Genomic DNA, 26,759 nt, shown 5'->3' on the forward strand with positions numbered 1-26,759 from the left:
CTGCCAGTTCAAAGCAGTTTAGACTTGGGTTGGGCCTTGTGGCACAGAGGGTTTAGCAATTGCTTGGAACACTCACATCCCTTATCAGAGTGCCATTTGAAGTCTCGACTGTCCAACTTCTAGTCCAGCTCCTGCAGATGCATCCTGGGAGGCAGCAGATGATGGCCTCAGTGCTGGGCCCCATGTGGGAGACCTTGATTGAGTTATTGGCTCCTGGCTGCTGCCTGGCTCAGCCCTTGTTGTGGCATTTGGGGAGTGAACCAGCAGATGGAAAATAATCAAGCAATCCTTGTTTTCTCCCAAGCAAATAAAAATAAACAAAAGTTAGACCATGCCTCCTTTAAAAAGCAAATCATGGGGCGACATTGTGGTGATTCTGGCTTCCCATCAGAGCACTGGTTCAAGTCCTGGCTGCTCCACTTCCAGTCCAGTTGCCTGCTGATGCACCTGGGAAAGCTAATGCACCAAGGATTTTGACCATTCTCCACTGCTCCCCAGGCACACCAGCAGGGAGCTGGACCAGAAATGGAACAGCCAGGACTCCAACCAGCACCCATATGGGATGCTGGTGCTGCAGACCACGGCTTTAACCTGCTTAGCCACAGCACCGACCCTAAGGTTAAATTTTTCATACTCATAATTTTTTGTCTTCAAACTTTATCTCTTTTAAGTCCCTAATTCCTGATTGTGGATCTTTCTGTTTTCAGAGTCATAGAGAACTATTATTAGCAAATTAGTTATGCTTTTAGAATTAAGTCTTAGAAGCAATTTGCTTGAAAAACAGTAGTTTTTTTTTTTTTTTTAAGTTTTAATTATTTGTAAGGCATAGTGACAGAGAAAGAGAGACAAAAAAATAAATCTTCCATCTGCTGATTAACTCCCCAAATGATCACAGTGGTCAGGGCTGGACCAGGCCGAAGCTAGGTGCCTGGCAGAGCCCAAGTACTTGGGCCATCTTCTCCTGCTTTCCCAGGCACATTAGCAGGGAGCTGGATTGGAAGCAGAGCAGCCAGGACTTGAACTAGCATTCTCTTATGGGATGCTGGCATCACACAGAGCCCCTTAACACACCACACCACAACACAGTGCCAGCCCCAAAAACCAGTAGTTTGAACCATTTTTCCTTTTATTTATTTTGCAATCTATGTTCAAGGACCCATAAATGATGATGACCAGGGGAATTTTTAAAAATACATTAAGCCACTTATATAAAATTCAAAAACATACAAAAATTAACGTTGCATTTAGGGATATGTATATTGTGAAACTATAACAACTAGCAAAAGAATGACCAACAAAATCCAGAGTAATAATTACTGGAGAATATGAGGGCACACAGGGGACTTGTAAAATGTAGGTGTTAGTCTGTTTCTTAAGCTGTCTGATGTGTACACAGATATTCACATTTATTGTTCCTTATGCCTCAAGGGAAGTGTTTGTATATTGAAAATGTTAAAGTAGTACCTTTCAGCCCCCTTTATAGCATTTGTCAAGTAAAATCCATTTTGACCCTTGTGTCCTTGACTCTACCAAAATGAGGGGGTTCATGGTGAGACAGCCAGTGTTAGGAGAAAACATCCGCATTTGGAAATGAGGTAAAAGGATGACCACGTGCCCTTTTAACGTGATCCTGGGGCATAGTCTAATAGGCTTATTTTAGGTTTATTAAACTCTCAGAGCATGGTTCTCAAAGTCCAGTCCCCAGGCCATCAGTGTCTCCTCGAAACCTGTCAGAAATGCGGCTTTTCAGGTCCCTCCCAGATCTCCTAACTCGGCAAGTCAAGTGGGCCCAGGAGTCTGTGCTTCCATAAATCCCCTAGTTGTTTCTCAAGCAGCTGAAGTTTGACAACTACTACTCTAGAGGAGTGCTTTACTGTTTATAATATTTCGGGCCGAGCCTTTTTATGACGTTGCACATTGTTAAGATTTTGAAACGCAGAGAGAGAGAGACAAGACAAATCTTCCACTTCTCAGATACTTGCCACAGGTCTGGGTCGGTCCAGAGGCAGGAGCCTGGAACCCAGTCTGGCTCTTCCACGTGGTTGGCAGGGACACAGATACTTGTCATCAACTGCTGCCTCCCAGGGTACACATTAGCAAGAAACTGAAATCAAGCTAGGACCCAAACCCAGGCACTCCAGTACCAGATGCGAGTGCCCCAGGCAGCAGTGACTTAACCACGTGCCAAATGTACAATCTAAAGTTGCATGTTAATTGTATATTTTTGTCTGTAAAATGCAAATTCCTGTAATGCCTGCAGAAAAGAAGGTGCTGGGGAGGGCGTTTAGCTTAGCAGTTACAATAACTGTGTCCCATTTTAAAGTAGCTGGGTTCAGTGCATAGCTCCAGCTCATGACTCCAGCTTCCTGCTAATGTTCACCCTGGGAGGCAGCAGGGTTGGTTCAAGTGGTTGGGTTCCTGCCACTCACGTTATGGGAGACCTAGATTGAATTTGCAGCTCCTATTTGTTGAGACCATACATGTTACCACGAAAGTGATAGCATTGTGAATTTGCTTCTCATCGGGTGACATTTGGCTGTTGGTGCCCTGACCTGCGGCACTCAGAGCCACCCGTGTGGGTCAGAGAATGGGAGGGAGAAGAGGCACTTTGAGCCTCAGAGTTCTTCCTGGAGGCCCTGAAACATCTTCTCTCCTCCCTCCTCCCTCCTCCCTCCTTGCTCCTCCCTCCTCCCTCCTCCCTCCTCCCTCCTCCCTCCTCCTCTCCTCTCCTCTCCTCTCCTCTCCTCTCCTCTCCTCTCTTTTTTTTTGACAGGCAGAGTGGACAGTGAGAGAGAGAAAGGTCTTCCTTTTGCCGTTGGTTCACCCTCCAACGGCCACCACAGCTGGCACGCTACGACCAGCGTACCGCGCTGATCCGAAGGCAGGAGCCAGGTGCTTCTCCTGGTCTCCCATGGGTGCAGGGCCCAAGCACCTGGGCCATCCTCCACTGCCTTCCCGGGCCACAGCAGAGAGCTGGCCTGGAAGAGGGGGCAACTGGGAAAGAATCCGGCGCCCCGACCGGGACTAGAACCTGGTGTGCCGGCGCCGCTAGGTGAAACATCTTTTCTTGTGGAGACTCTGACCTAAACCTTGCACTAATTGATCCTGCAGTTACTACACCCTTTATTTTTTCTTTTTTGGTTTCTGGAGGCACGTGGAACAGTATCTTGTCCCTAGTAAGCATTATGCGTTAGCTTTTCCTGTTGCTGTTATGCATCTGTTAGGTGGGGCAAGTAATAACACACACATCGTGGGCTGGCATTGTGGTGCGGGGGGCTATGCCACAGCTTGGGACGTCCACATCCCGTATCAGAGTGCTGGTTCAAGTTCTGGCTACTCCACTTCTGGTCCAGCTTCCTGCTAATGTGTCCTGGGAAGCATGGGAGGATGGCTCAAGTACTTGAGCCCATGCCACCCATGTGGGAAACCTGGATGGAGTTCTAACTTCAGCCTAACCCAGCCCTGGCTATTGGGAGCATTTGGGAAGTGAACCCAGCAGACAATTGCTCTTGCCCTGCCTTTCAAGTAAATTAAAATAAGTAAACATTAAAAACAAACCAAAAAAAAAACTACATTGTAAGGTTATAATGACTAAATGAAGTAAGACATATAAAATGCTTAACTCTTAATAGTACTTGATAAGTAGTCAAATAGGAAGTATCATTTATATCTCCTTAATAAATCAACAGTATTAACAAATAATGACCATAGTGTGGAGATGTAAAAATAGTTTTACAGGCATTCCCCATTTAACACAGATGTTTTACCTTGTCATCAGTTAAGCTGTTCTGGCCCTGGGTTCTGTGAGAATAGAAACTGTGATTATGGGAAAGTGGCATAGAAACCAAACTAGAATTTGAAATGCTTCACTTTTTACCAGCTTCTTTGCAAAACTAAACAAAAATGCCATGTAATTCTACCACTGTCTGTCTGGTTTTTTTTTTTTTTTTTTTTTTTTTTTTTTTTTTTTTTTTTACTATTTATTTTATTTGAAAGAGTTGTAGAGAGAGGTAAAGACAGAGAAATAGGTCTTCCCTCCTCTGGTTCACTCCCCAGATGGCTGCAACAGCTGGAGCTGCTCCGATCCGAAACCAGGAGCCAGGAGCTTCTTCCGGGTCTCCCACGTGGGTGCAGGGGCCCAACGACTTGGGCCATCTTCTACTGCTTTCCCAGGCTATAGCAGAGAGCTAGATGGGAAGAGGAGAATCCGGGATTAGAACTGGAGCCAATTTGGGGTGCTGGCGCTTCAGGCCAGGGCTTTAACCCACTGCACCACAGTGCTGGCCCCTCTACCACTGTCTTTCACATATAAAATTTTCTTCTGGTTTCATAGGAACCTTGGGAAACATCTGAACCAATTAGCAATGTCAGAGAATGTTATTTCTGTCATACAGGGTGCTCATCTGCCCAGTTTCCCACAGCTGTTTTTTGGTCTTGTGCCTTGTTTTGAAATTTGCTCTATTGATCACATCTGCTCTCTGATGAGGCAACCTGTGGAGTGTTTGGGAAATGATGCCTTCTGAGAATGGCCGTAGGTTCCAGGGGAGCAGGCTCGGATTCCACGTCTGTCCTTTCAGCCAGGGCGCCTACGATCCTGTGCTGCTTCATGAGTTGTCCAATGGGAGTGACACCCTCCTGCCTCAATAGTGACACTTGTACTACATGTAGAACCCACTGGCCTCAGTATTTTGAAGACAGGCCAAGAAAGGTCCTAATGAGTATAAAACCTTCATTTTATGTTTTCTTAGGGGAAGGGTGTTTATATTTGGTACTAATCATCATCCCAAAAGACCAAAACCCAAAATGTTGGAGTGGGCATTTTGGCACAGCAATTAAGAAGCCTTTGGATCAGGACCGGTGCTATGGTACAGTAGGTTAAAGCCATGGCCTGCAGTGCTGGCCTCCCGTTTGGGCGCCAGCTTGAGTCCTGGCTACTTCACTTTTTTTTTTTTTTTTTTTTTTTGACAGGCAGAGTGGACAGTGAGAGAGAGACAGAGAGAAAGGTCTTTCTTTTGCGATTGGTTTACCCTCCAATGGCCACCGCGACCGGCGCACCGCGCTGATCTGATGGCAGGAGCCAGGTACTTATCCTGGTCTCCCATGGGGTGCAGGGCCTGAGCACTTGGGCCATCCTCCACTGCACTCCCTGGCCACAGCAGAGAGCTGGCCTGGAAGAGGGGCAACCCGGCGCCCCGACCGGGACTAGAACCTGGTGTGCCAGCACTGCAAGGCGGAGGATTAGCCTAGTGAGCCGCGGTGGCGGCTTACTTCACTTCTGATCCAGCTCCCTGCTAAGGCACCTGGGAAAGGCACTTGGTACACAGGATGGTCCCAAGTCCTTGGACCCTTGCACCCAGGTGGGAGACCCAGAAGATGCTCCTGGCTCCTGGGTTCATCCTGGTCCAGCTCTGGCTGTTGTGGCCATTTGGGAAATGAACCAGCATGTGGGAGAAATCTCTGTTCGTATCTCTTTCTCTGACTCTCCCTTTCAAATAAATACATATTAAAAAAAAAAAAAAAAAGATGGGCTGGCGCTGTGGTCCCATTTGGGTGCCAGTTCTAGTCCCGACTGCTCCAGTTCTAATTCAGCTCTCTGCCAGGGCCTAGGATAGCAGTAGAAGATGGTCCCTGCACCCACATGGGAGACTGGAAGACGTTCCAGGCTCCTGGCTTAGTATTGGCCTGGCTCCAGCCATTGCAGCCATTTGGGGAGTGAACCAGTGGATGGAAGACCTCTCTCTCTGCCTCTGCCTCTCTGTAACTCTGCCTCTCAGATAAATAAATATTTTTACAAAAGAAAATAAACCTTTGGATGTATCCTGTATTGAAATGCCTGTGTTCAAATCCCAGCTCTGTTTTCTATTCCAGATTCTGCTAATGCACACCCTGGGAGGCAGTGGTGATAAGCCAAATACTTGGATTCCTGCACCCACGTGGGAGACTGCACTGATTTCATGGTTACTGGCTTCCACCTGGCCCAGCCCTGGCTGTTGCAGGCATTTGGAAAGTGGACCAGCAGATGAAGACATTTTTGTCTCTGCCTTTCAAATACGTAAAAATAAAATAGTATGTTTTTAAGTCCCAAAGTGTTGAAATCCTGAAAACCGCAATTCATATTATTTTATTTATTTGAAAGATAGAGTTACATAGAAAGGTAGAGACAGAGAGGAAGGTCTTCCATCCGCTGGTTCACTCCCTAGATGGCTGCAACAGCTGGAGCTGCGCCGATCCGAAGCCAGGAGCCAGGAGCTTCTTCTGGGTCTCCCACGGGGGTACAGGACCTAAGTGCATGGGCCATCTTCTGCTGCTGTCCCAGGCCACAGCAGAGAGCTGGATTGGAAGAGGAGCAGCCGGGACTAGAACCAGCGCCCATATGAGATGGCGGTGCTTCAGGCCAGGGCTTTAACCCACTGTGCCACAGCACCAGCCCCCACAATTCATATTTTTAAAAGCTGTTTGTGGGGCAGGTGTTTGATGCAGGGACACCTACTTCCCATATCAGTTCCTGGTTTGAGTCCTGGCTTCTCTACTTCACTCCAGCTTCCTGCAGTGGCATATCCTGGAGGCAGCAGATGATGGTTCAGACACTTCGGTTCCTGCCATCCACATGGGAGATCCGGACTGAGTTCCTGGTTTCTGGCTTAGCCTATCTGTTATGGGCATTTGGGGAGTAAACCACCTGATGGAAGATCTCTCTTTGTGTCCCTACCTTTACAATAAAATATAAGCAAATATTTTTTTAAAGTTACATAAGAGACGTAAAAAGCTGATTTCTGAACAGAGGATTAGTGAGTTTTGGGTACTACACAGGATAAATGCATCATGTTAAGCAGAACAAAACTCTTGAACCCTGGTACAGCATTATTTTACATGTATCTGTGAGGGTGTTTCAGAAGAAATTAGTATGTGAGTCTCAGCGGACTAGGTGGGGGCGGGCACTGCCCAGCTGGCTGAGTCTGGTGGGAACAGATACAGAAGATGAATTGGCCTCTCTCTCAGAGCTGGGATGGAGTTTTCTGTTGCTGCCTGACTCGAGATCTCCAAGGTCACTGGCTTTTGGAATCGGACGTAGGCAGATGCGCTCCCCGCCCCGCCCCTCCCTGCCTCAGGCCCAGAGTTTGCCTGTCTGCGTGCAGTGTGGACTGTAGAGCTGGGTGAGTTCGCCTGTCTGCGTGCAGTGTGGACTGTAGAGCTGGGTGAGTTCGCCTGTCTGCGTGCAGTGTGGACTGTAGAGCTGGGTGAAAAGGTCCTTTTTTGTACAGCTGCAGTTGTGGAGGTGACATTTCTCAGCCCTGTGCGCAGCCGTATATGTGGTTTGCTGTCACCCAAAACTTTTATCCATCCCAAGGTTTCATGTGACCACGGTTATGAAGCTGTGTGCACCTAGTTACCAACTGGAGTGACAGGCACTTAAACATTTTAATTTTTGACCTATCACTTTATGAATATGTTTCTTCTGCTTCTAGATGTTGTACTATGCAGCTGTCATTACTACACCTGAGTATTTATACTTGCAAAAATAATGTGTGTTATCTTATTATTATTTAATGAGGCTTATAAACCATTCTCTCAAGTTTTTATATGTTCCCCAAATAAATCCTCTTTTAAGAATGTAAATGTCTTTTAAAGAATTTTAAATTATTTTTTCCAGGATTATATTTTTGGAATTTTGATCTTTTGAGATTTTAAACTTTAGGGATTCTGATCTGTTGGAATTTTAACAGTTTGGATTTTGGCGTTCAAAGCTATATTTTTCTCAGGTGGGCATTATGGCTTGGTTAAGTGGCCACCTGGCACCTCAGCATACCATATCAGAGTGCTTGGTTTGAGTCCCAGCTACTCAGCTTTCAATCTACCCTTCTGCTAATGTGCCTGGGAAGGCAGCCGATGATGGTTCAAGTACTTGAGTCTCTGCCATCCGTGTGGGAGATCTGGCGGAGTTCTTGGCCTCTTGCTTCAGTTTGGCCTGTTGTAGGCATGTAGGGAATGAACCAGCAAATGTAAGCTCTCTCTCTCTCTCCCTCACTCTCTCTTTTTTTAAAGATTGATTTATTTATTTGAAAGAGATACACAGAGAAGGAGAGAGAGAGGTCTTCCATCTGCTAGTTCACTCCCCAACTGGCCACCGAGGCTGGGGCTCTGCCAGTCCAAAGCCAGGAGCCAGGAGCTTCTTCCAGGTCTCCCAAATGGGGGCAGGGGCCCAAGCACTGCTTTCCCATGCCACAGCAGAGAGCTGGATCGGAAGTGGAGCAGCCAGGACTGGAACTGATGCCCATATAGGGTGCCTGCACTGCAGGCAGTGGCTTTACCTGTTATACCACAGTGCTGGCCCCAATCTTTTTTCTTTTAAAAAAGATTATATCTTTCAGGATTGTGTCCCACATCCCAAATTGCTATATAGTTCATAGATTCCTTTAGTCTCTGATCTCACCATAAATTTAATCCATTTAGTCCGGTGCCACAGCTCATTTAGCTAATCCTCCACATCCGGTGCCGGCACCTCAGGTTCTAGTCCCGGTTGGGGAGCCAAATTCTGTCCTGGTCGCTCCTCTTCTAGTCCTGCTCTCTGCTGTGGGCCAGGAGGGCAGTGCAGGATGGCCCAAGTGCTTGGGTTCTGCACTCGCATGGGAGACCAGGAGGAAGCACCTGGCTCCTGGCTCCTGGCTCCTGGCTCCTGGCTCCTGGCTCCTGGCTTCGGATTGGTGCAGCCGCCGCAGCGCACCAGCTGTAGCGGCCATTTGGGGGGGGGTGAACCAACGGAAAGGAAGACCTTTCTCTCTGGCTCTCTCTCACTGTCTAAATCTGCCTGTCCAAAAAAATAATAATAATAATCCATTTGATGTGTGGGCCTTGCATTAAGATAATTGGGAGGAAAGTAAAGACCCTCACTTTAAGCAAATTCAAAATATATAGGTATTTAGAAATTATAAAGTTAGGGGCTGGTGCTGTGGTGTAGCGGATAAGGCTGCCACTTACTATTCTGGCATCTCATATGAGCAGTGGTTCAGGTCCCTGCTGCCCCACCTCCAGTCCAGCTCCCTGCTAATGCACCTAGGAAAGCAGTGGAGGATGGCCCAAGTATTTGGCCACGCGTCTGGGACACTGGAAAGAGGCTCCAAGCTCCTGGCTTTGGCCTGGCCCAGCCTTGACCACTGTAGCCATTTGGGGAATGAACCAACAGATGGATGACCTGTCTCTCTCTGTCTCTCTCTCTCTCTCTCTCTCTCTTTCTCTGTAACTTTGCATTTCAAATAAATAAAACAAATCTTTTTCTTTAAATTTTTTTTTTTTTGACAGGCAGAGTGGACAGTGAGAGAGAGAGACAGAGAGAAAGGTCTTCCTTCCTTTGCCGTTGGTTCACCCTCCAATGGCCGCCGCGGCCAGCGCACCGCGCTGATCCGAAGGCAGGAGCCAGGTGCTTCTCCTGGTCTCCCATGGGGTGCAGGGCCCAAGTACTTGGGCCATCCTCCACTGCACTCCCTGGCCACAGCAGAGAGCTGGCCTGGAAGAGGGGCAACCGGGACAGAATCCGGCGCCCCGACCGGGAATAGAACCTGGTGTCCCGGCGCCGCAGGAAGAGGATTAGCCTAGTGAGCCACGGCGCCGGCCCCAAATCTTTTTCTTTAAAAAAAAAAAAAAAAAGAAATGATAAAGTAAAGGGCTCTTTTACAAAAGCTTTACAATATTGGTTCTTAAATTATAAGCAAGAATTTTTAAATATCCAATTTGCAACAAATAATCTGTACATTAAATGCTTAATTGGGTCACATAAATTGGTCAAATCAGTATCTTTGACCTCTTCTTGCTGAAACTAACTGTATAAAGGGTATGTGTTGAATTCTGTGCCCCCCCCCCCAATTTGTTCTTATGTGGTAATTCCCCCAATATCGACAGTTTCAGATGAGAAAGCACAGTCAATTTTTGGTGTGCCCCTTCTTAATCTTCCAAATATTTGAAACTAAAGCATCAACTCTGTAACATAAAACAGGTATTGAAAATGCTGAGTGGGGCATTCTCCCATTCCCTGGACTAAGAAATAAGAGGGAAAGATTTTGGCTTTCTGAAAGTTCAAGGTACTTGAGATGTCATTTTGGAAAGCCCTTACTTAATATAAGCCTAAAGGATCTCTTATTGCTTTATTGTGTCACTGGCATCAGTTTACTTTCCCTTGGGGAGTCCAAAGAACAAACAAAAGGTCCTATATTGGAGGTCGACTGTGCCCCCAGAGCTTTGTGTAAAAAGGTTCCAAGAGGAGTCTCCTGTTCCATTTCCTTCTCTCTGGCTGCGCTAGGTCTTCGCCTTCCCTAATGAGGACTTAGGAAAGCACTTCTTCAGCCGTGAAACACGTGGACCCTTTGAGGTGTCAGACTTGTTTGTGGCAACTCCTCAGAAGGGTGTGTGCATGAAGAGCAGCACGGTCTAACAGTCAGACTGGATTTCAAAGCCAGACTAAACGGATTGGAATCCTGGCTTTGCCAATTATCAATTCTGTGACCTTGGACAAGTTATTTAAATAAGTTGTGCCTTGGTTTTTCATCTGCAAAATGGGAACAAAATCATATTTGGAAGAATTATATTAGTTAATATACCCAAAGCACTTAGTTGCCCAGCATGTAGTAAATCCTGAATATCATAATTGCTATCGTGGTGGTGGTGGTGGTGGTGGTGGTGATAGTGGTAGTAGTTATGGTTCCAGTAGCTGTAATTTCTCTTCAAGTTGGTCAAATCGCCAGTCCGTCTGTGCTGCGTTCCTGGTACCCCCAAACACAGGCACACTGTTTAAAAAGTTAAAATCTTTAGTCTAATGTAGTGCTAGCCAAGGTGAGTGTTTGGCACAGTGGTTGGCATGCCTGTATCCCATGTTGGAGTGCCTGGGTTCAATTCCTGGCCCTAGCTTCCAATTCCAGTTTCCTGCTAGTGCAGCAGAACCTGAGAGACAGCAGATGATGCCCAAGTAATTGGGTCCTGGCCACCCATGTGGGAGACCTGAATTGAGTTCCTAGTTTCAACCCAGCCCAGCCTCAGCTGTTGTGGGCATTTTGGAACCAGCAGATAAGAACTTTCTCTGTCTCTCTGCCTCTTAAGTAAGAAAATAAAAACTGAACTAGCTTTGCTTTTCTTCAGTCACAGGAACCACTTTTTGACCTTCTAGACTTTGTTTTATGTGTCAGAACACATATAAGGGGACTTCAAAAAAGAGTTGCAAAAAATAAAATTAAAAGTTTTTTTTTTCTTTTGACAGGCAGAGTTAGACAGTGAGAGAGAAAGACAGAAAGAAAGGTCTTCCTTTCCATTGGTTCACCCCCCAGATGGCCGCTACGGCTGGCGCGCTGTGCTGATCTGAAGCCAAGAGCTTCTTCTGGGTCTCCCATGGGGGTGCAGGGGCCCAAGGACTTGGGCCATCTTCTACTGCTTTCCCAGGCCATAGCAGGGAGCTGGATTGGAAGTAGAGCAGCCTGGACTTGAACTGGCACCCATATGGGATGCCAGCACTGCAGGCGGTGGCTTTACCTGCTACGCCACAGCACTGCCCCGATGCTGTTTGTTTGGTGTTTTTTTTTTTTTTTTTTTTTTTTTTTTTTTTTTTTTTTTGGACAGGCAGAGTGGATAGTGAGAGAGAGAGAGAGAAAGGTCTTCCTTTTGCCGTTGGTTCACCCTCCAATGGCCACCACGGCTGGCGTGCTGCGGCCAGCGCTGTGGCTCAGTAGGCTAATCCTCTGTCTGTGTCGCCGGCACACCGGGTTCTAGTCCCAGTCGGGGCGCCGGATTCTGTCCCGGTTGCCCCTCTTCCAGGCCAGCTCTCTGCTGTGGCCTGGGAGTGCAGTGGAGGATGGCCCAAGTGCTTGGGCCCTGCACCCCATGGGAGACCAGGAGAAGCACCTGGCTCCTGCCACGGGATCAGCGCGGTGCGCCGGCCGCAGTGCGCCAGCCGCGGCAGCCATTGGAGGGTGAACCAACGGCAAAGGAAGACCTTTCTCTCTGTCTCTCTCTCTCACAGTCCACTCTGCCTGTCCAAAAAAAAAAAAAAAAAAAAAGTGTTTATTTTCATCTACTTAAAAAACTGGGTGACACACAGAAACAGATCTTACATCTACTGATTCATTCCCCAAATGCCCAAAACTCCATCCTTGTCTCCCACATGGGTGGCAGGGACCCAAGTCATCATCCAGTGCCTCTTAGGATGCGTTAGTAAGAAGTTGGATCAGAAATGGAGAAACTGAGATCCAAACCGGCATTCTGATATGGGGTGCAGGCGCTCCACACAGCAGCTTAACGTGCTGCACCACCACACCTGCCCACCAGTGGCGTTTTAGCCGTTAGTTCGGTCTGTAGCCGGCTTAGGCACGATTCCTGTGGGATATGAGGTAGAGGAGTAACTCAGCGTCTCCTTAGCCCACGTGTCACGTCAGTTGACACCAGTGTGTTCATGGAGAAGACTCATTGCTGTCTGGGTTTGTGTGTGTTGTATTAGGAAATTATCTGGAATAGCTGAGGCCATGTTGTTCTCAGTCATCTCTTGTGAGGACTGGTGCCTGTTTCAGTCACATTAAGTTGCCTGGTAAGAGTGTGAGGTGCATAGTCCTGTCTCCACCTGAAGCTCCGTAAGGGACGTCATGGGGGCAGTCCGAGCAGGGCTCTCTGAACAGGCTCCCATGGCCCCTCCTGAAGGGGAAGCCCATCTGTCCACCTACATGGGAACTCCTCAGTGCCGATAACAGTGTCAGACTGGTAACAGTGTTGGGGCTCCTTCTACTCAGGACTTCCTTGAGAAATGGGGCCTGCCACTTTATTAAAAATAGTGATCATAATAAAAGTGACATCTGGAGATTGAGATAAATTACTTCGGTCTTGAATAAACTAAAAATGACAGGTGGAATGAGGGGTTGGGTGACATTTTTTGTCCCTAAAGTTTTCTAGCATAAACTGAATTTCCATTTTTTCTAAATTGGCTCAGCATAGCCCAGGGGCCCGGCTCGGGAAGCCTTGGCAGCCACTGTGGTGAGGCTGACAGTCTCACTGGTGCTCCATCGCATCAGGCAAGCCTGGAAGTCTGCCCCGTTTGTGTTAGTCTGAGACTGTCTGGCTGTGTGAGTCTGCAGGCCTAGAGGTCTCTGTGTTAATGTTTACTCATAGGACAAATAAGCACTGTGTTCCTGCCTTGTTTTTTTTTTTTTTTAACCTGTGATTGTCAGCGGCAGTTAACTCTCCGTTGCATCCAGGTGTCTAGCCTCTATGCATGCTTCTTATGGTCTTTCCTTCGTGACCTCTATTAAGCTTGGTAAAGCGGGGGCAGCCGCTGTGGCGTAGAAGCTTAAGCCTCTGTCCACAGTGCTGGTGTCCCGGATGGGCACCTTGAGTTCCGGCTGCTCTGCTTCTAATCTATCTCCCTGCTAATGTGCTTGGGGAAAAACAAAGGAAGATGGCCCAAGTACTTGGGCCCCTGTACCCACATAGGAGACCCAGAAGAAGCTCCTGGCTTCAGCCTGGCCCAGTCCTGGCCCCGGCCGTCGTGGCCATTTGGGAAGTGAACCAGTAAACCAGTGGATGGAAGATCGATCTGTGTGTGTGTGTGTGTGTGTGTGTGTGTGTGTCTACCTTTCAAATAAGTAAGTAAATAGACAAATAAAAAGCTTGGTAAAGGATAGGAGCTTCAGCATCTATTAGCATCCACAGTGGGCCAGGCACTGTGCTAGATGCTCTGACTGTATCGCAGATGCTCTTTAGCTCACAGTGAGGGGGTTTTCTGATGAGCATATTAGAAGTTGAAAATGCATTTGCACAACAGTTAAGTTGCCTCTTGGGCTGCCCATACCCTGTATCAGAGTGCCTGGTTCAAATCCTGGCTGCTCCACTTCTGATCCAGCTTCCTGCTGATGAGCACCCTAAGGGACAGCAAGATGATGGCTTAAGTGTTAGTGTTTTTGTCACCCACACGGGAGACTCTGATGGAGTTCTAAGTTCCTCGCTCCAGCCTGGCTCTTGATGGTATATGAGAAGTGAACCAGCAAATGAAAGATCTTTGTCTCTGCCTCTCTTTGTCTCTCTGCCTGTCACATAAAAGTTTAAAAACAATTTTAAAAATTTAAAAGAAAATGGCATTTATTGCACAGAACCGGCCAAACAGCATCACCTGGCACCGAGGACATTGTGGAGTCCTGGTTGTTGACTGTTGGGGTCTGGTGGCAGACTAGGAGCTAATGCTCATTGCAACTGCCCAGCATCTCAAGACAATACTGTACCTCACGTTGCTAGCCCAGGAAAATATCAGACATTGTAACAGTTTCTACTGTCTGCTTTGGCACCATTGTAAAGTCAAACCAGCCTGAGCCTAAGTGCCTTATACTCGTAACAGCCTTATGAAACAGGTACTGTTTTTCCTAATTTCGGGTGAGCAAATTAAACCCGAAGTACGCTGAATAACTTTCTTCTAACTCAGGTTTCTCTTTGTTAATTGTAACAGATATTTAAATCAGTGATTTTCTCTCAGATCTATAAACCCAGTTGTTTTTTTTTTTTTTTCCAAAAAAGATTTCTTGATCTATCTGAAAGAATGACAGAGAAGGAAAGAGAGAAAAATCTTATATGCTGGTTCACTCCCCAGATGTCTGCAGCAGCCAGAGCTGAGCCAGGTAGAAGCCAGAAGCCAGGAACAGCATCCAGCTCTCCCACATGGATGGCAGGAACCCAAGCACTTGGCCGTTATCCATTGCCTTCCCAGGCACGTTAGCAGGAATGCTGGATTGGAAGCAGCACTCAGATGTTGAATGTTGATGTCTCGAGCCGTGGCTTAACCCACTGTACCAGAACACCAGCCCGATGAACCCTTTTTTGAATCACCCTTTTCCCCATGCTTTGTGTTATTGTTTCCCATCTTGTCGTTCTTCTTGAAAAAGAGGATCTGTAGATAACCTACCTTTGGGTTGTTGTGAGATCCTAAATCTTAACCATGGTGTTCTTGACTTCTTTTAGGGTCCTATCCTTCCCCAAAAGCTGGAGCGACTCTGGTCGTGTACAAGGACTTGCTAGTGCTGTTTGGTGGCTGGACACGGCCAAGCCCTTACCCACTGCACCAACCAGAGAGGTTCTTTGATGAAATACATACTTACTCTCCCTCTAAAAACTGGTAAGTGACAAAAATAAGCTCCTTTAAGCCTAGAAGAAATCTGTTGATTATCTTTTTTGATAAAGAACCCCTTTAAGAATTTGATAAAATTTTCCCAGGGAGGAAAAAAACATACTTACACCCAGATTTTGCCTGCAATTTCAGAGTGCTTAGAACCTCAAGGACCAGTTCTCTTAGAACCCTAAGTTAAGAATGCCTATTCCAGGGGCTGGCACTGTGGCGTAGTGGGTAAAGCCTCCGCCTGCAGTGCTGGCATCCCATATGGGCGCCAGTTCAAATCTTGGCTGCTCTACTTCCGATCCAGCTCTCTGCTATGGCCTGGGAAAGCAGTAGAAGATGGCCCAAATCCTTGGGCCCCTGCACCCGCGTGGGAGACCTGGAAGAAGCTCCTGGCTCCTGGCTTTGGATAGGCACAGCTCCAGCCATTGTGGCCAATTGGGGAGTGAACCAGAGGTTGGAAGAACTAACTCTCTCTCTCTCTCTCCCTACTTCTCTTTCTCTCTCTCTCTCTCTCCTCTCTCTCTCTAACTCCAACTTTCAAATAAGTAAATAAATAAATCTTTAAAAAATACTTAAAAAAAAAAAAAAGAAGAAGAAGAACCTGTATTCCAGGGCAGCATTGTGATATGGTGGGTAAGCTGCCTTCTTGTGCTATACCAGCATCCCACACAGGTGCCAGTTCCTGTCCTGGCTGCTCCACTTCCAATCCAGCTCCTTGCTAATGGCCTGAGAAAAGCAACATAAGATGGCACAAATGTTTGGGTCCCTGCCACCCATGGATGAAGCTCCTAGCTCCTTGCTTCAGCCTGGCGCAGCACTGACTGTTGCGGCCATGTAGGGAGTGAACCAGCAGATGGAAGATTTCTCATTTTCTCCCTCTACTCTGGAACTCTTTCTTTCAAATAAATAAATAAATCCTTTAAAAAAACTATTGAAAAAAGTTAAAGTATAAGAGATTTATTCCTTTTCAAAATAAATAAAAGCCAGTTGAAGAACAGGGAGTTTTTCAGCTCCGGCTGCTAATTCCCTAGGACTGCTGTAGATCCAGATAATTTGTTATTCCCTGCTGTGTCCTCCAAACCAGCTCCCAGTAGCTTTTCAAACGTGTATTTTTTAAAATGACACCAATATCCTGTCCCTTGCAATGGAATGCTTAGTACATGGCTCTTGGCAGATGCTACTGATCAGAACCATAAAATTTTTTTAAAAATTAAAAAAAAACAAAAACAAAAACAAAAAAAGCCTAGTGGTGCTCTTTCAACAAACCAGGCTGACACAGACAACAAAGATCTTATCCTTTGTCATTGTCTTCTTATCTCTTTCCTCTGCCTGCAAGGACTAAGGACTTGAAAGTGCATTCATTGACTTTGAACAAGTTTGAAGGAAAGGCATGAATACCTTAGGCCATCCTGCATTTATTATCCTGTCTCTGCTTAAGGTGATGGGTTGATATTTGAAATGGATACCTATTTACTGTTTTCACTTAACATGTAAATGTTCTTTAACGCTTACACACAGATTTTGCCTGCAGTTCTAGAGTGCTTATAGGATCCTGCTAACAGATCCCTATACTTTTAGGATCAGGAGCATGCTGCTGACTTCCTGGCTTCCTCTTTTTACATTAGGTGGAATTGCATTGTGACCACCCACGGACCACCTCCCATGGCTGGCCACTCCTCCTGTGTGATTGATGATAAAATGATTGTCTTTGGTGGCTCTTTAGGGTCCCGGCAAATGTAAGTATATTTCACTTGCTGCATATTAACTTGGAGATCAGAAAGTTAACTTAGGGTCGGTATTTCTGAGCTTAGTTCTGATGAATCCAACTAGTTACCTACCCAAGCATTTGCTCTTCTAGTCACAGGCTATTCAGTTGAAAAACTTGATATAAAAAATTAAGATTGTGTGGAATCTTTTTGTTTGATGATAGTAGGACCAGATTTCGATGGAGCCTCCACCTTGTTGTGGTAGCCGGCCTCCAGAAAGCCACCTTCAAGAAGCAGAGTGGTTTTCCTTGCTCCACTTTATCACCCAGCTTGTGCCCCTTGGAGTTTTGGAGAAGGAGAGAGGCAGTTAGGACAGGTTTGGAATTGTGGAGTCGCCAAATGGGATGGCTTGGGGAGCAGGTAGAAGCGAGAAAAGTGTCAGCTGCTACGCACTTCTCTTAGGCTCTTTTCTGCACCCACTGTTTGCTCTACCTCTGGCCATAACTGGCCAGTGCAGGCCAGAGACAAGAGCCAGCGCAGTGCTTGTGTGTTGTCATTTATGTGACTCAGCAGTGGCAGCAGTGGGCACTTCTCCTGTGCTCTGAAATGGAACTTGTGGAGAGAGGCCGTAGGAGCTTCCATCCACGTGAGAGGGCCTCGGGTTTCAGGAATTGGCTCAATTATTCCTGGATGCTTATGTGTGATGACCTTCAAGAAGTGACTGTAAAATAGAGACTACCATCCAGGAGCCTGTCCCTGGTGAACTGGACCTTGAGGGCTGGAGACGCCAGTTTGTCCTTGATAAAACTTGGCTTTCGTTAGTCATCATGGAATCACAGAATCAATGAAGCCTTTAACTCATGGACGATGTTAGAGTGGCCTTTTGGATCACTCTTTCTCTTTCTTGTGGTTTTGCTTTTGAAAGATTTGACCAGTAGCTGTTTCCTGCTGTCACCGGTTAACTTGTACTTTGGGTAGTAGTGTGTGGCTACTGACAGAACTCAAATGAGGTCTGTCAGTGCTTGGAAAGAGCTCAGGTTTCAAGGTCTTGAAATGAGTTCAGGGAAAACAAAGGAAGAAGAATATAGCTTAAATGTGAACTCAGCATGGCGCTTTGCTGAGTGTTTTTATAAATGTCACACGTCGCTCACTTCAGCCCTTTAGAGTAGCAGTATTTCCATTCTACAGATAGGGAAGACAGAGTCAGAATTAAGTGACTTGGCTGCAACAAGGCTGCCTGGTTCTGCAGCCCCTGTTCTCCCAGGCCAACCCTGAAACCTCTGCCCGGGGCTGTGAAGGTGCAGGTGAAACTCTTCCACCCCTAGCCGGTTCCTGGGAGCTCCCAACTTCCTGTCCTTCTGTCCTTATCTCACAGGAGCAGCGATGTCTGGGTCCTTGACCTCGAACAGTGGGCGTGGTCCAAGCCGAACATCTCGGGCCCCAGTCCTCATCCTCGAGGTGGCCAATCTCAGGTGCTCAGGAATTAAATAACTATTCCACAGACACTGTAGCATCTTTCAGTTAGAGCGGGAGAGGGAGGAGGGAGTCAGGTAAGATGCCAGTGTGCGCCAAGCCAACAAGAACTTATTCTTTTCTGCTATTATTTATTTTTCACCTTCTGATGGGTCATTATTTACAGTGGCTTTACATTATGCCTCTCCCCAAAGCATTTACTTTGCTGTTTCATTTTTCAAAAGAACTCTGCATTTTCTGTGGGTGACACTCTCACGTTAATATATGATCAGCAAAGCACATATGCATTCAGGTGAATGACTGTCATTTGTTCAGTCAGAACTGACATTTGGGGAAAATGGAGAGCCTGTGTTCCCAGGACACTCTAGGTTGGGAGCTGGGGGTGGCTGTTTGCACCTAACACCGAGGCATGTGAAGTCAGAAACCTGACTTTGTGTGTCCTTGTAGGTTTATTTTACATTTCTTCCCTCCCCAGATTGTCATAGATGATGCGACTATCTTAATCCTTGGAGGGTGTGGTGGTCCCAATGCTGTGAGTATCGCACATGTGACATTCCAAGCAGGTGCTAAGTGTTCACAACTTGCTTCCCTTGGGGCACCCACCTGGGAGACCTGGAAGAAGCTCCTGGCTCCCAGCTCTGGATCGGCGCAGCTCCGGCCTATGTGGCCATCTGGGGAGTGAACTGGCAGAATAAATACCTTTCTCTCTGTCTCTCCCTAACTATCTCTCAAATAAATAATTAAAAAAAAAAAAAAAAACTTAAAAGCAATCCTTGCTTCCCTATCTAATTCTGTAAAAGTATAGACTATTTGCATGACATTTTTTCTTTCTTTTATTTATTTATTTAAAGATTTATTTATTTATTTATTTGAAAGGCAGAGTTGCAGAGGCAGAGAGGTCTTCCATTTGCTGTTTCACTCCCCAAATGGCCACAACAGCTAGAACTGGGCTGATCTGAAGCCAGGAGCTTCTTCTGGGTCTCCCATGTGGGTGCAGGGGCCCAAGCACTTGGACCATCCTCTACTGCTTTCCCAGACCATAGCAGAGAGCTGGATCTGAAGTGGAGCAGCTGGGACTTGAACTGCCACCCATATGGGAAGATGGCGCTGCAGGCAGAGGCTTTACCCACTACACCACAGCGCTGGCCCCATATATATTACTTTAAAGATTTAGAGGAGAGAGACAGAGATCTTCCATCTGCTGGTTCACTTCCCAAGTGGCCAAAGGGCTGAGTCAGGCTGAAGCCAGGAGACAGAAATTCCATTCATGTCTCCCATGTGGGTGACAGAACTCAAGTACTTGAAACATTATCTGCTGCTTCCCAAGCCCATTCATAAGGAGCTGGATCAGAAGCAAAGTAGCTGGAACTCAGTTCAGCACTCCAACATGGGCTGCTTGTGTACCAAGAAGTGGCTCAACCCACTGCTCCATAGTGCCGCCCCTCCCCACCTTTTTTTTTTTTTTTTTTTTTCATCTTTAAGCTTTATTATGAAGAACAAAGAGTGTTCCATCTACTGGCCCACTCCTCAAAAGCCCATAACAGCCAGGGCTGGGGCCAGTGGAGCTGGGAATGCAATCCAGGTCTCCTGTGTGGGTTGCAGAAACCCCATCACCACTGCCTCCCAGGGTCTGCGTGCTCAGGAAGCTGCTGTCAGGAGCCAGATCTGGGTTTCAAGTCCAGGTACTGTAGTGTGGGATGCAGGTGCCCCAACTGTGCCTTAACTGCTAGGCTAAACACCCGCCCGCCGTGACCTTTCCATTAGAGACATTTGTCTCTTGAATATTTATATTCTTCCCATTCCTTCTTCTTAAGGCTACAAGACTTCCTGCTATCATGTTTTCAAAGGAGAGGTGGCAGTGGGACAGAAAAACAAGTTGATAATTGCCACATCTAATTTATTTTAGAATGGGGCTTGCACTGTAGCATAGTAAGCTAAACCTCTGCCTGCAGTGCTAGTCACACACGGCTGCCAGTTCATATTCCAGCTGCTCCTCTTCCGATCCAGCTCTCTGCTATGGCCTGGGAAAGCAGTAGATGACCCAAGGCCTTGGGCCCCTCCACCTATGTGGGAGACCCGGAAGAAGCTTCTGGCTTTAGATTGGCCCAGCTCCAGCCATTGTGGCCATTTGGGGAGTGAACCAGCCAATGGAAGACCTTTCTCTCTGTCTCTCCCTATCTCTGTAACTCTACCTCTCAAATAAATAAATAAAATCTTAAAAAAAAAAAAAAAAAAAAAAGAAAAAAAAACAGAATGCAGGTCCATTGGTGGGTGTTTGGTTCAGCTTCCCACATCCCTCATCAGAGAGCCTGGGCTCAATTCCTGGTTCTGGTTCTTGATTCCTGACTCCAAACTTCAGTTTCCCCCTAGTATGGACCCAGCGATGATAAGCTCAAGTTGTCACATTCCTGTCACCCATGTGGAAGACCTGGATTTTGTTCCCAGCTCCTAGCTTTGGCCTCAGCCATTGCAGCATTTGGGGAATGAACCAGTGGATGGGGTGTCTCTCCCTCCTTCCCTCTCCCTCCCTCTCTCTCTCTCTCCTTCTTTCTCCCTCTTTCCTCACTCTCTCTCTCCCTCCTTATCTCTCTTTGTCTCTCAGCTTCTCAAATAAATAAGAAAGCAGATTCACAAGGTTGTGGATATGTCTTATCTGTCCTCTCCTCTTCCCCCCAGTGTGGACACTCAGACACAAAACCATGGACAAGATTCTTGGGTTACAAGCACAACTCCATGAGGCAGGCCAGTGGTAATACATGAGTGACCAAGGGCGTGAGTGAGTGCACGCACACCTGCATAGCTGAGTGACCAGCTGATAGATCGTGGAGTTTTATTTCTGAAACGCCCACACACTGTCCAACCCGCGAGGCACAACTCGAGCTTGCAACTCTGTGTTCTGTAACGTGTCCCACACAAGTCCCGCTGTCGGTCCTTCTCTTACAGCTGTTCAAGGATGCTTGGTTGCTGCACATGCACTCGGGTCCCTGGGCCTGGCAGCCACTCAAGGTGGAAAATGAAGACCACGGGGCTCCGGAACTGTGGTGCCACCCAGCTTGCCGGGTAAGCAGGGGCCGACAGGCCAGCAGCAGGCGTCCTCGGCTGGAAAGCCAAATTAATGTGCCAGATTCCAAAGGAAATTTGTGCAGAAGTAGGAAACACCTTGGTGTTTCAGAAGCGGTAGATGTGAACCATAGTTCCTCTGACATTTCTCACATATGTGAGCCACTAGTTGGAAAACCACTAGATGTGGACTCTCCTCTCATCCTTTAAGAACCTGCTTGAAACGCCTTTTTGTCTTGAAACTGCCCAAAGTCTCTCAAACAAAAACTGGTCCCTTCCTCCTCCTCCCCTGTTCCACAGACGTAACTGTGATAACGGTACGTGTCACACGAAAGCAGCAGTTGTTCCCGCGTTGTCTCCCCTCCTACCCTAGAGAGTAGACTGCTGCTTTCACCTTTGTAGCTCAGCCACCTAAAAGTGCCTGGCACACATGCCAGGCTCGTGCTGAAGTGTTTGATCGTCGGATGAGTAGTCAGAACGGTAGCTGCATCTGAGCACAGGTCCTTTGTCTTCCAGGTGGGACAGTGTGTGGTGGTCTTCAGCCAGGCTCCTAGTGGGAGAGCCCCACTTAGCCCCAGTTTGAATTCTCGCCCCTCACCTATCAGTGCCACTCCTCCGGCCCTGGTCCCAGAGACTCGCGAGTACCGCTCCCAGTCTCCAGTAAGGAGTATGGACGAAGCACCTTGTGTTAATGGCCGCTGGGGAACCCTGAGGCCCAGGGCTCAACGGCAGACTCCCTCAGGTTCCCGTGAAGGGAGCCTTTCCCCCGCCCGAGGAGACGGCTCTCCCGTGCTCAACGGTGGGAGTCTGTCTCCAGGAACAGCTGCTGTCGGTGGCTCTTCCCTGGACAGCCCTACTCAGGCCGTGTCTCCAAGCACTCCATCTGCTGCTGAAGGCTATGACCTAAAGATGGGACTCTCTGTGGCCCCCCGACGAGGGTCGCTACCAGATCAGAAAGATCTGAGATTAGGATCAGTCGATCTGAATTGGGACCTGAAACCTGCCTCTGGTGGCAATCACATGGATGGTGTGGACAACAGGACAGCTGGGGGAGGTCTGAGACACCCTCCGGAACAGACCAATGGTGTGCACACCCCGCCACACGTGGCCAGCGCCCTCGCAGGGGCCGTCTCTCCAGGTACCCTGCGTCGGAGCCTGGAAGCCATCAAAGCAATGTCACCCAAAGGCTCCTCGGCCTCCGCGGCACCAAGCCCTCCTCTGGGGTCTTCTCCAGGCTCCCCTGGGAGCCAGAGCCTGAGCAGTGGTGAAGTGGTGCCCATTGCCCGCCCAGGGCCTGCGCAAGGAGACGGACATTCCCTACCTCCCATTGCCCGCCGTCTGGGCCACCACCCTCCCCAGTCCCTGAATGTCGGCAAACCGCTGTACCAGAGTATGAACTGCAAGCCCATGCAGATGTACGTGCTGGACATCAAAGACACCAAGGAGAAGGGCCGGGTGAAGTGGAAAGTGTTCCACAGCACCTCCGTGGTCGGGCCTCCGGAAACCAGCCTGCACACGGTGGTCCAGGGCAGGGGGGAGCTCATCATCTTTGGAGGACTCATGGACAAGAAGCAGAATGTGAAGTACTACCCAAAAACAAACGCCTTGTACTTCGTGCGAGCAAAGAGATAATGCGCTCTCACCCCCCCCCCCCCGCCCTGGCTTTCAGCGTGGAGTTTTCCAGCGTGCAAGCATTGGACTGAGAATTGGGAAAACGATGAAATTACTCCCATAAGCCAAACTCCAGTTCCCAACCCAGCCCACTCTGGGCTGGGAGCAAATCTCCATTAAGAAAAAATTATATATAAATATATACATATATATATATTATATAACCAACTCTGTTTACAAAAAGGGAGAGCTCTCCATCCTGATTCAGATAAAATTATTGCTGTGTTTTAGCAGAGGCTCTGCTGCCTTTTTCTACTTTGCTGGTAACCAGACCAAGAAGTTCGGGAACAGACTAACTCACTACTAGCAGTAACTTCCCAAAAGAACCTGAAGAGCCCCTTGTAGACTTCCGTGGCCTTCTCAGAAGACGACTGGGCAGGCGTGAGATGCGAAGGTGAGGCTTTCAGACGCCAGCCTCGGGTGCTGGCAGGGGAAGAGGGACTCAGAGAAAACTGTTCTTCGCTCTGGGCTCCAGCCCGAGCCTGTGACGGCTCTGCGGAATGCCCCGCGCAGGCCCCTTCTGCTCTTGTGACTGGGGACAGCCGCCCGACGAGGCTTTGTTCCGTGTGTGTGTGCCAGGATCATTGTGAACGAATAATGTCCGTGCAGCCAGCATCGATCCGCTGCTGCCCATTGGTCTTTTGAGTGCTTCCTACATGGCTCAGAAAACATTTCCGTGTCTGATTGTGGGATTTTTCTGACCCTTTTTTTTTTTTTTTTGGTTGCAAGTTGCCAAAAACTAGACTTGTTTTCGTTTTCCTTCCTTTAGAATTTGGTCTTCCGAAGCTGCCTGTTCTGTTTATAAGCTGATTTTTCCCTTGCATATGTAGATTTTGTAAAGCTCTAAAACTTTTCTCACTTTCTGTTTCTTTTACAAACTCAGGTGCCTAGAGAACTCAGATGTTTCTTAGAAATCTTCTTGGAACCTTTCCCGTGTGCCTGGGGGGCCGGTAGGGAATTCCCAGGTTGCCCTGTCCGAGCAGTCCTTGCAGCATGGAAAGACAGCGCTTTGCCTTCTGGGCTGCTTGTGACAGTGCAGAGCCCTGGGCACACCCACCCATGCCTGCTGGGTGTGGAGATCGGTCCTGGGGGGATTCCTGACACTTCCTTCCAGAAATGCTTTTCCCCTATGTCAGGGGGTGGGTTGCGGATCACGTGCTGCACGGGGCTGACCGCGGCGGCAGCTCCGCCTTTCCTGCTTGTCTCGTTCACGTGGCGCCCAAACAGAGCTTGGGTTCTTTCTTTATTTGTTTTCTGAGTCGAGGTGCAACCAAGGGCTCCCCCCACCCCGCCCCATGTCTTTGGTCAATATAGAAGGTTGTAAGTTCTTAAGACTCAAAACTGTGGCCTAGACATATGAGATATCCAACTAAGTTTATATCCAGTGGCACTGTTTAAACATGGATTACTGGTGATTTCTTACCAGTGGAGAGAGGATTTTCTGTTTTGCCTTTAGGATTTAAATTTCCAAACATCACATTTCCCACCCCCACTTTCCCCTTTGTCTTTCTAACGTTTCCCAGGCTTGCCTGCTTGCAGCTGGCCCAGGCTCCTGGCTTGGAGCCCACGCTTAGCAGCCTGTCTGGTCCCCAATCCGTGTGTTTCCGCCTGTTACATCATGCTGGATCCTTCCCCTCACCACTGGCTTTCACACATGGTCTGGTGGGAAAGCCCAGGAAAGGGCAGCTCACGAGGGTTCTGTGCTCCAGAAGCGGCTCCCCACGCCCTGGTGCGTGAAGTGCACGTGCCTGCCTCCTCTGGCATCCCCTGCTTGCGGCTGTGCGCTTGGTTTTCCAGACTCCCTGCTCTGGGCTGCTGCCAGTCTGTTTTTGGCCAAAAAAACTGTTCAATCATGTGGGTCCTGATCTACAAGGAAAAGCCCGGAAGATTAGCAATTTAGGCATTGTTGCTATTGCTGAACCTTGTGTTTGACCTGGCGGATGTGCATGGACGGTGCCTCCAAGCTGGTTTCCTACAGAAACAAAGTATCAGAATGTCAACCTTGTAACCTTTCCCTTGGTCCCCTGGCCTTCCGAGCCAGCTGTTAACCTGTTGATCCCTTCTCCGTCCCCTGCGTGGGCAGGCAGTGGAGGTGCTCCTTATAGAAAGTACCGCAGTTCCTCTGAGCTCTGGCGTCCCAGTGTTACCCATACCGCCCGGAACCAAACCGTCCGAGAAAGCCTGCCTTGTCTGCACCCGGTGGTGTTGGTCCTGGTGGCCCCAGGCACTGTGGCTGTGCCCCCCTTTGGCAAAGCAACCGGACTTGGTCCTGGTGATGGTCACCCCAGGCCTTCGCAAAGCTGCAGGTGCAGTGGACTCCAGTTCCACGAGGTGCTCCCTCGTGTCCGAGCCAGCCGCAACTCTGTTTCTGACATACCAGTTTTGTCTTAAAATTCGCTGAGAAGAATGAGACAAAATGTTGTTTTTAAACCCTCAGGAGCACCTACAGCAAATGTTTATCAGTATTTAAGTATTTAAGATACCTTTTGTTTCTACTTGAAGCTTTAACCCCTTCCATTCCTGCAAGTGTGCCTTGAGAGCCCCTGTGTCCTACCGATGTCCCCGGCCACCTCCTCGTTGGCCCCGTGTGAGGATTCGCATCCCTTCCTGCCCTCCCCTCCTGGACAGAGCTTCCTGCTCCCCCGTCCCACGGTCACGCTGCAGAGGCTTCCCTGTTCTTGTTCACACTTCCGCCTGTCTTCCACGGCCCCGCCCGGCCCACGTGTAGGTGTCAGAACGAGCTTCAGTGTCTTCAGAATTGCCCGGCGCACTCTCCCGGCGCCTCCGTCTGTGTTCCATGAACTGTCCTAAGAGCTGTGCTGCGCTCTCTACCCTCCAAGAAAGAACAGAAGACGAGGAGGAAGAAGCAAAACCGGCTTCAGAAGTCTCGGCTTTGGAGAGCAGAAAGCCCCAGCCAGCAGGGTCAAGGACGCTTCCTCTCCTTTCACCTGGCCTGCTCCGCTCTGTTCCTCCCCTGAAAGTAACTCTCTCGGTCGGTCTGTCTGTCCTTGTCCTTGTGATCCTGGCATGGTGGTGTGTTCTGCTTTGCATTATCTGTGGTCTCTTCCAGTGCCCAGGTCAGTGGGGAGGGGCTGGACACACCCAGGGCCGAGGAGGAGGAGACCTGTGCGGCCTGTGGACTGGGGACCGCGGAAGGCGCGTCCTGCAGGTGGCGGTTAGCGGCCCCTCCCACCGCGGTCCTTGTCGTCAGCGGGAGCAGACTTCGACTCTTGGCTCTGCTGCCCTCCCACCAACCAGGGTTCATGCCGGTGCACAGCCATCGTGCCCTGGCCACGCCGGTGCTGCGAGTGAGGTTTCCCATCCAACTCAGGGCCGCCAGGCGGCTTACCCTGAGCTAGTCATTTTAGGCACATAACAGTGTAGGAATGAAAATGGATTTCATTGATATTTAAATCTCTGTCGATTTCATTTTTTGTTAATGTTTTCCCCAATGACTTTTTAGCAGTTTAACAAATAAAATGGACAGAATTGTCTTAGCCCTTTTGTTAGTAACAACAAAAAGAAAAATGGCTGTGCTAGAAACTGAGCTTGGAAATTGAAGTTAGAAGTGTGGGAAGGGAGGAGTTGCCCGGCCAGGGGACAGTGCGGTTTCAGGAGCAGCTGCTTCCGTCCTGCTGGGAAGACTGGCGGCGTGTCGTTGTCTCGGGGCCCCTGCAGCGGAGACATCCCGGAGCAGAGGCCAAGGCCTCCTAAGCCCGAGTGAG

The 26,759-nt window shown here is 48.4% G+C and overlaps 1 protein-coding gene across 10 annotated transcripts in view; it reads left to right on the forward strand.

The window, feature by feature from the left end:
- FBXO42 (F-box protein 42) overlaps positions 1-26,531 on the forward strand; it is a 112,318-nt gene extending 85,787 nt beyond the window's left edge. For 6 of the 10 annotated variants that reach the window (XM_002722323.6, XM_070079234.2, XM_051836545.3 and 3 more), the window contains 6 exons: positions 14,971-15,124; positions 16,750-16,860; positions 18,206-18,302; positions 18,779-18,835; positions 21,247-21,363; positions 21,880-26,531. In XM_002722323.6, the coding sequence (XP_002722369.1) occupies positions 14,971-15,124; positions 16,750-16,860; positions 18,206-18,302; positions 18,779-18,835; positions 21,247-21,363; positions 21,880-22,995 (1,652 nt within the window). In that variant the 3' untranslated portion in view covers positions 22,996-26,531. Of the gene's footprint in view, positions 1-5,868; positions 6,067-14,970; positions 15,125-16,749; positions 16,861-18,205; positions 18,303-18,778; positions 18,836-21,246; positions 21,364-21,879 lie in introns of all 10 variants that reach the window. The other 4 variants (XM_089301460.1, XM_089301466.1, XM_089301465.1 and 1 more) reach the window with 4 other exon arrangements.
- The last annotated feature ends 228 nt before the right edge of the window (positions 26,532-26,759 follow it).

Source organism: Oryctolagus cuniculus, chromosome 7 (genome assembly GCF_051225735.1).
Source record: "Oryctolagus cuniculus isolate XC-2025 breed Fujian yellow rabbit chromosome 7, ASM5122573v1, whole genome shotgun sequence".
Taxonomy (NCBI): domain Eukaryota; kingdom Metazoa; phylum Chordata; class Mammalia; order Lagomorpha; family Leporidae; genus Oryctolagus; species Oryctolagus cuniculus.